At 28.4% G+C, this 9,676-nt stretch overlaps 1 protein-coding gene across 3 annotated transcripts; it reads right to left on the bottom strand.

Annotated features, from left to right (window-relative positions):
- Nucleotides 1–914: 914 nt before the first annotated feature.
- On the bottom strand, nt 915–8,043 carry LOC112595505 (BTB/POZ domain-containing protein 9-like). Of its 3 annotated transcripts, XM_025340755.1 has the most exons (13): nt 7,714–8,043; nt 7,512–7,642; nt 6,876–7,083; nt 6,326–6,409; nt 4,630–4,759; nt 4,327–4,557; nt 3,987–4,263; nt 3,700–3,916; nt 3,397–3,635; nt 2,674–2,863; nt 2,270–2,456; nt 2,088–2,192; nt 915–1,268 (listed from the first exon to the last, which is right to left on the bottom strand). In XM_025340755.1, the coding sequence occupies exons 3-13, from the start codon at nt 7,043–7,045 to the stop codon at nt 1,173–1,175; spliced, it is 1,926 nt and encodes a 641-aa protein (XP_025196540.1). In that variant the 5' UTR covers nt 7,046–7,083; nt 7,512–7,642; nt 7,714–8,043; the 3' UTR covers nt 915–1,172. The 3 variants fall into 3 exon arrangements, with proteins under 3 accessions (XP_025196540.1, XP_025196538.1, XP_025196537.1); XM_025340753.1 differs by having other exon boundaries at nt 7,512–8,043; XM_025340752.1 differs by lacking the exons at nt 7,512–7,642; nt 7,714–8,043 and adding an exon at nt 7,268–7,366.
- Between the last annotated feature and the right edge of the window lie 1,633 nt (nt 8,044–9,676).

Raw genomic sequence — 9,676 nt, 5'->3', positions numbered from 1 at the left:
ATAGGTACTAAATTAAATGCTATAAAAAAAATGTATCACTATAATCGAAAAGGAATTTTTGCAGTTATGTAATAAATATTACAAAATTATTTTAAAAAGATAAATTTTTAATATCACTAATATTTGTAAGTATTAAATGCTTAAAAATGTACACAATTTCTGATTGAAATATCTTAAGGATAAAACATTTAAAACAAAGACCCCAATGAACGGTTTTTATTTAAATTAAGAAATATTAATTAGGTATAACTATATTATTTATAAATGATGGTTTGAACATCGAATTTTGAAAAGAATTGTTAGTCTTAAAAGATACATAACAATTTTTATAAAAAAGAATATTAATTAACGTGTTATAATTCAAATATTGTTAATCATAGGTAGGTACCTGAAATATTCCATCATTACTCGTTATTGTTTTCTATACACACTATTTAAAAGCAACTTGTTTACATAGACAATTTTCAAATTTACTTAATTATTTTTTCCCCTTCTAAGATTTTAAAAAGCAATACAATGTTTCTTATAATTAGTTCATGCAATTTAAAAATGTCAAAAAAATATATGCAATTGTAATGATAAGCATTCAAATTATCCATATTCTTTGCTAAGAATTATTTTTTGTAAATATATATAATTGTTTAATTTAAAACCATTATAAAATAGAGTAATAATTACTAATAATTATTAACCTAGCAATATTACTTTTGCTCCATGGAATATTTTTAACATTTAATTAGTTATAAATTATAATTTCATCCAACTTACCACGTGGTATCTCCAAAATACAACTACGACGAACAAAAATATATATTTTAATACGAACAGCTAAACAAAAAAGGTACTTAGAATTAAAATCAATACAAATAATTATTTAATTTAAAAATAATATACAAGTTTTTAAAGAATATAATAAAGAATAGTGCAAGAGTATAAAATAATTATTTTCAATTAATATACAGAATAGAAGATATCTGTTGACTTATAACAAATTTTAATAATATTTAAAAACAATTAACCATTTATAAAAATGGAAAATTTAAGAATATAAATAGTGAAAAATTAATAACTGTATAATTTATACGAAAAAAAAATAAATAACAATTTGATATAACATTCAGTCTATTATGGAAAACGAGGAACATAGCAAATGATGCAGTAAATTGTATGATTTAAACGGTTAAACTGCCCGCTGCTACTGCTGTTGTAGTTTCTGCTGCTGTGGTTGGTGTTTCCATGGACTCAGCCTCATCCAATTCATTATTTTTCTAAAAAAAAAAAATTATAAAAATATTTATACTTTTCAAACATTAAAGAATATCTCAGCCTAACAAATTTGTCCACAGTCTATTATAATCAATAGGTAATACATACTAATACAATATAATACATAAATCAATCAAAGGTTTATTCGGATTAAGTATTGTTATTTTAACAATGTTCTATTTGGTATTAAGAATTTTGTTTCTTAAAATGAAACAGTCTGAACTAAAAAAAAAAGAAACTACTATATGCATTTAAGTAGTTTAAACTACATCAGTCATAGTGGTAGATTATATGTAAAAATATATTAATACTACCTAAAACTGCCTAAAATAGAAAAATAGTTCTCATAGAACAAATTAAATCTAATAAAAACTATATTTTATTAAGTAACTATAACATAGATTGGATTAACACAAAGAATACAGCAGACATAAATAATCCATATCACTGTGCAATATTTAAACAGTATAAAACTACAATACAATGCAATATAGCCACCCACAGGTTTAATAACAATTAATATTGATCATGTATTGTGTATGAACCATTTGTGTACATAACAAAATGTATATTATATTATTATGAATAGCCTGCTATTTTCATAAAGCATACATATTGTACACATTTCATTATCAGTATATTTTTTTTGTATGTTTATCATTATTTTGAAATTGTGCTATATTTCATGAAGATCTATACGCAGCGATAGTGTACTCACAATTAACCACAATTTTTCCAAAGAACATAACACCAAACTTAGTTTTTATTTAAATAAATAATATTGTATTTGAAATCATTATATAATCAATACTTTTACTTACTAATTTGTTTGTTACTTGTAAGTTTGAAATTTCTTGTTCAACTTCAACTGTATTTAAGTCAATTGGAACTTGAGCTGGTGCCTCTAGATGAACACAATGAAAAACCTTTGAGGAAAAAATTAACCATTAAAATATTATGAAATAAGAGTATAAAAATTAAAAAAATATAAATTGAGTCTCACCTCATTAGCTGAATTATATGTACCAGTTATACGAATAAATACAACAGGCCGAGACTTGAACTGCAAAAGCTGCCAAGATCGAACAAGCTCTTTTGATTTGTCAACAATCAATTCCCAATCCCACATGTTAACTGACACTTCAACGTAGTAACTATAATAACGGTCGTCACAATCCCAAAGTAGCATTCTGTAATAGTTATTAAGACATTAATTTGAAATAAAATTTAAAAAACCTAATAATGTTCCTTTGGAAACATCAACAACCAAAAACTTTTAGTGTATGTTGCTGATACGCCTAATGGATTTAATTTAGCTATTAACTATAAGTAAGTTAGCAATTACTTTAAGCTTAACTCAAAAGAATAGTTGTAGCAGTTAACTGTAAAATAAACAATAATAACTACCTCATTGAACTAAGCATATAGGGTTGACCAAGTTGAACAAGTATACATCCAGAACCCAACTGATGGCATGTGTAACCACAATCCCAATCATAATCTTTACAATTGCCATCCAATAGTGAATTTCGACTACGGCTCACTCCATCAATTACAATGGCATTCATGTTCATTGTAGCAACATTAAATTTTGGTACTAGAATTCAATAAACATAATTAGAAAATACATACTATTCGAAATTAACTTACAAAGTAAAAATTTATCACATTCTTAGGATATTTAAAAGTTTGTTTTTTAAGAATTCGTTCAAATTTAAAATAAGCTTTTAATTAACATTTAATTGGAAGTCATTGAAGGTCATTCTGTTAATTTGCGCAACACCGAGAATGTTACCATGACATCATGAGTGTTTTATGTAATGTGTATGCAGTGACCGGTTACCAGAAATTAGCAATTATACGAACATTATTGGATCACAGTGGCATGTTATCTATGTAGTAGTAACATTAGGTATAGTTCATTGTATAAGAATTATATTGAAGATAAAAATAACTTTTTTGATTCTTATATCAACTGTATTCAGTAGAAACTAGACATATACATTATACATGTACCGAAGTATCTGCATGTAGTATAGATACTCTTTGTTTTAGTAATATTGTGTAAAAATGTTATGATAATTAACATAATGCGAAATATTTTTATCATATTCGTTAAAATACACTTACCTACTAATCCTTTTTCGATGTTTACTAAATTCATTTCTTCTGAATTATACATTATTTCCATTGAAACTGTATGGAAAGATTTATTAACAGTGTTATTGGTTCCAACAATACGAATGTATTGCACTACCCGAGAATGTATCCACAAACGCTGTGTTGATCGACAATAATAATTTGAATGATCAATGACACGCACCCAATCATGCTGATCCATTGATACTTCAATATAATAAGAATAAGACCTACATTACAAAAAATTAAATAAATAACTTATTTTTAAATTGAAAAAATCATTTAATAATTTACCTGAGATCCTTATCCCATAGTTGCATTTTTATATAATTTATAATTGAAGGATGACCAAGCTTTATCATAATACCACTATCACTTTCATTAATTAAATGCCTAGTACAGCCCCGTTCATGATCATGTCCACTGGAATCGGATTCTAATAACGCTGAACGCATTTCTCCCTGCATTACCTGAGCGCCTTGTGAAGGATGAGCAATATTTAGATTAGGTCCTAAAATAAAATAAAGCAATTTTAAAATTATCACTTGATAAAATTTAAAAATTAACTAAAATTTACATACTTAGCTGTCCTCTAAACTTGAGTTTATGCGAAGGTAATGTATTACGTAGTTGTATGGCATCCAAAATGTTATCAGAACTAACAAGTTGCGATTCCCTCACAACTGAAAGTAATTCATCTAAACTCATCAAGGGAAATCTAATGGCAGATAAAACTTTAATTTTAGCTTCAGGGTCTTCATCATCTTGATTCGCTTTAATCCAACGACAAACCGCACGAAATATATCCAATTCGTAAGCATACAAGGAATCTCTATTAATCACTTCTTGAAGTGCTTCCTAAAATTAATTTTATAAACCAATTACCATACAATAAAATCTAAATTATCTTTAATAACTTACAGGTGAAAGAGATAAAAAAGATTCAGATTGAAGTACTTCCAATGCATGGCTGTCTATAAAATTCAATGCTTCAACAACTAACTCTTTATGCTGATATAAACGTGCTGCAGCAAACATGGAGCACACATTGTAAACATTGATATTACTGCGTAAATATTTGCACAAGGAAAGTTCCAAATTTGTGAAACCAAATAAATTGGAGAGACTAAATATTTCTAATATTACTTCATCCTAAAAAATAACATTAATTAACTTACTGCTGTTCACAAATGGTACACACAATTTTGATTAGCAAAAATTAACCTTTAATATACTTAAGTTCATACGTCCCGAATAAATATACTCAAGAAGTTTTTTAAATGAGTTTATCGAAGCATCGGAGATTTCTACTTCTGATTGATGAGATTCTTTTAGACCACCATACAATAACGCTCTATAAATTGAACAAACAATTAATAAAAATAAATAAAACAAAATTTATAAGTTTGGCTAAAACATTTTTTCAAAAGAAATTATATAGATACTTAACTAAAAATAACAAAACAAAATTACTTACAAAAAAAAAATAAAACAATAATTGTAATAATTGAATTGTGTTTTAATAATTATAAAAAATGTTATTTAAATTAAAAATAAACTTTCAAGTATTAAATGCAATATGTTATATATATAAACACCAAATGAATTAAAAATATCTGTATTGAAAACCTATATTATAGTTAACTGTGTAACATTATTATATTATTTTTATTATTTTAAATTTAATAATAGGCAAAATAAATGTTTAATAAACAATTATACAATTATAGTTGATAATATTAAAATATATGTCTATAAACAGTAACAGTATTAATCATTTCCATGTTTGACGCACTATGAAAATTGTTTATAACACAATAAGCTATATTATAGTATTATTACATAATTTGCTGATACACTTCACCAAAAAAATTATTCAATGATATTTAATCATGTATAACTTATAATTAGGTACATTTGACAAGATTAAGTATTAACAATTTGAAAAAGATCCAATAAACATTTGGCTAAAAGTCAAAATTTCAAGGCACATTTGATATTAGTAAGTCTATTAACCATTATTGTTAGTTTCTTTATCTTATCAGAATTTAAAGTAAATTGGAGTAATTATAAATTCAAGTTATAAATTTAATAAAATTTATAACAACTGTAAGCAATCCCTACCATAATTTTATAAATAAACGAGAAAACTCATTATTTTTAAAAGTATATAATTATCAAACGTCTATTATTACCAGTACACCTGCATTATATTTTTAAATGAAAACTCATTGTTAAAAATATAAAAATAATAATTCTAATGGCAAAATATTTATTAATTAAATCTATTTAATCTGCAAATGTCTGAAATAGGAAACTAATTTAATAAAGCGTTCATAAAATCTTAACATTATTAATTAAATGGTTATACAAAAAAAATTATTGAGTTCAAAGTATTTAAAATTGAATAGGAATCCAAGAATTCAAAAAATTTGATTGATTATAATAATTATTAAAAAATAATAAAAAATCTCCACGAATCACATTAAATGTTAATAACATATTAAATTAGTGGTGTTATACAATATTATTTTAATATTGAAAAAATGATCAATCTTGTGGAAATGAAACTTTAATCTAAAAATATAACAAAAATAAAATACACAAATTACAATAACTGGAGGGTTTAAATACACAAATTCATTAAATAGAATTCCTTTAAATACAAAAAACTCTCAAACTCATTACTTTTAAATTAAATGTTTATGTTGTTATTGAATTTTATAGTTAGCGTATAAAAATGTAATTTGAATAAATATTGTTTTTTCTTATACGTGGAGATACAAATACAAGGTAAACAACAACTATTTAAAAATAAATATTGAAAATTTTTAAAAAATATTCTAATTTTTTTTTTCAGTTCATAAATTCATAGTGAAATGTATTAAAAGTATTATTTAAAATTCTAAAATTATATTACCTAAAGTAATCACTTCTTGAAGCTAACACCACTCTATGAGCATGGAAACGTTCTCCATTTACTACCAAGACAACATCAGAAAACCTATAAACCAAAATCATAATTAAAAATCTACAAAATTAAACATAAATTATTTTTAATTTCTTAATATATCTATCATTTTATGAACTATTTTACTAGTTATTTATAAAATGTTGAACAATTATTTTAATCTAATAAACATAGGTAATTGAAAACATTATATAACTAAATTGTAAAATTTAATTAACATTAGCTACTACTTATCAACTTTAAATTATGTGAGGATTTCATTTAAGTTAAAAATTCCATTCTTTATTACTTTTTTTTTTTGAAAAATAGTAAAATAAAAATGGGTAATTAAATATTTACAAAATTATTATATTTTCATCAAACATACAATTATGCCCCGAATATATTAAAAAATGTATTGGTACATTGTATTCAAGCATAATACATACTTGATTTCTTTATGATTGATTCATTTGACTTGGAAATGGTAGGTATCTAAATTATAAAAATGTTTACTCACCTATCATTGAGATAAAGAGTACCAATATCATTGGCTAAAAAATGAGCATGATCTATTTGCTCGTAACTGTGTTGTTTTTCGATGGACGTAGGCGATTTAGTATCAACTGGACTACGATTCCCACCATTTCCGTTGTCGACTGTACCATCTGCCAAATGTTGACCACTCATCGTACCACTGCGATGAGTGTAGAACACTGGTCCGTATGCTGCATAAATAAATATATATTAACATAAATTATTATTGTGAGAGCAAAAGTGAACAGAATAATGAAAAAGACATTCTATATCAATATCATTGTTATTAGGTAGGTAGGTAGGTAATGACACATTCTAGTCGGTCAGTACTGGCAACGGTCAAAAAGCGTAGTTGACAGTATATCGCAGACATACTCATCTCCTTAAAGTTCAGTTACAAGACTCGTCGGCGATTTTGTGGTTGTTGTCTGACCAACGACCGGACTATGAATGTGCACTGTGCTGAACACATAGAGTGTCTGCGCGATAGAGCCGGTAAGACCAGACGAGCCCGCGCCACCGACATTTTATATTAACCGCAATAGCAGTAATCGATGCGCATAATTAAAATAATATAATACAACTAGATTATTACTAGGTTAGTATTGTTATTACCTACCTTTGGATTCCAGTGGGTAGAATGTAATATTTGTTTCGTAGATTGTGTATGTGTACTATCTTTTATAGATAACTATTGCAGGGTATACAGGTTCGACGTAATAGTAACAATTGTTATAAAAAAAAAAATACCTATAATATAAATTATAAGACAATTAACAATAGGCGTGTTTTATTGTAGTAACCGTAAGTAAACTGTTTACCGATGCGCGTTCTATGTAATTACGATGATAATATGAAAGCGTCGAATGTCTGGATATCTCGATATCACAAAATAATATTAATGGTGATAACGCGGCAGGCGTGTAGCAAATAGTTGAACTAAACGACAAAAGAGAAAACTGTGCGAGTGTTAGACCCGGTCGAAGGGCAAAAAACAAAAATATTATTATGCATGTCCCAATGACCCAATGTCCTATTATTAGGCGGGCACACCGATAATAAACTAAAAAGAATGACAATAATATTTACGTATACAAATTACGTATGCGATTGACGAATAATTCAACAATAATCGACGAGACGCGTATAACATAGTTACTACATAGTACATACGCCAGAGTGCGACAGCGCATCTGTTTACTTCATACTTGCGCACCTGCCTTTTCGTTTTCGGTGACAGTGTAGCGCTGATGCGAAGCCTTTTTGTCAAATCGGTAGGTGTACCTACCTAGGTATTTAATATTTACATTACACAAAGTGTACCCTAACCGCGGTAACCTTGGTCTTGTCCCTTTCCGAACAAGTGGCAATGTCAAAAATATAATAAAACACAACGATAATAATTATTGATTTATATATCTACTCAACAATACGAAATAAAAAACCAATTTTTTGTGTGAACAATATTTGATTGTATTACTATTACATATTATTTTTTTTTTTTTTTTTTAATAACAAAAAACAAAACACGACTCTGTGGTTCAACGTGGCTTGCATAACATTTTAAATTCTATAATGATGAAAAAATAAAAAATATTGTTTAAGAGTGGCTCAATTATTATACAAATAGTAGAAAAATTAGGACTTTAAAAAAGCAACATAAAAGTACATAAGACAGGACAATACAGTTTTGGCCGCGGGTCCGATGATTGACGGCAAGCGGCTAGTGTGCAATGGCATGCACGTCAACGGTGATGAAGCTGACAACTCTTACGAAGGACAGCGGAGAGATCTATAGATCGCTGCGGAAAGAAGAAAGAAAGTCAACTGTCTGCGCGGTCCTGGTAATATATACGACTCTCCGTAAATTTCGTCTTGCAGACGTCCCGCCGACCGTGTCTGCATAGGTTACGAGTCCGGCACAGCATGACGTCCGTGTTCCTTATCTTTTATCTTTACACACCCCTTGCAAAAGTCTCCACCGCCGTCGTAACGAGTCGCCATCGTTGCGGTATTGTCGAGGCAGAATCATCGCCCGCACGATATACTAGTCGCCGTATCGTCGTCCGTCGCTCTACGCGATCAAATCAGTCGTAGACTAGCTAAGCCGCTAGCAAGAGGATCGATCGCGTCGGCGACCGGACATTCAACGCCCGCGAACTTGTGACCAAAAATCGTATGCGGGTGATATAACGCCAGGCACCGTTTGTCTATTTCTTGTACACCCTTGCATCGTTGTCGTCCTGTTTAATGTCCTTGGCTAAATAGGTGGTGAAAATTGGACCTGTGAACGTTAATCGCGTTGGGTGCAACATATATACTGCAGAACTAGCCTGACATATTTCCATAACCACGGCAAATCATTGTCGGCGAGGTGCGGCTTTTCATATGGTTTACACCCCTGATCTAGCCCACTCACCCAAGTCTCCTAGGATGTCTACGTCCTTTATTTCATCGTTATAACCGTCGCTATTACCTTTGCCTCGCCTATCGGCCTGAAAATTTCGCTAGCCATTCTTTATTCGATAGTTAGCTTGTTCAATGACAGCGCGTCTCCGTCAGACAACGATTAGTGTCACTATTGCACACTGCAAACAACAATCTAAAATATTTTTAGTTTTTGATAGGTCTGTTGCTTTTTTTTTAAATAGATCTTATATTAGCTAAAACTCGGAACTTAACTAAACTCTAATTTCAAGTGATATATATTATTATTCATTTATTACATATTACCAGAGGACTGGGGAAATTAAATTAAGAGTTGCCAATTGTCAATATTCATTT

The sequence above is a fragment of the Melanaphis sacchari genome, unplaced genomic scaffold, assembly GCF_002803265.2.
Source record: "Melanaphis sacchari strain LSU unplaced genomic scaffold, SCAv2.0 Contig27_pilon_pilon, whole genome shotgun sequence".
Taxonomy (NCBI): Eukaryota; Metazoa; Arthropoda; class Insecta; order Hemiptera; family Aphididae; genus Melanaphis; species Melanaphis sacchari.
This window is presented reverse-complemented; position numbering and strand designations above follow the sequence as displayed.

What these genes read in the sequence shown, in the direction of transcription:
- LOC112595505 (XM_025340752.1), bottom strand. An exon ending in CAAGTTTAGAGGACAGCTAA is followed by an intron (nt 3,917 to 3,986) that starts GTATGTAAATTT and finishes ATTTTATTTTAG; the next exon opens with GACCTAATCTAAATATTGCT. An exon ending in CTATGGGATAAGGATCTCAG is followed by an intron (nt 3,636 to 3,699) that starts GTAAATTATTAA and finishes TTTGTAATGTAG; the next exon opens with GTCTTATTCTTATTATATTG.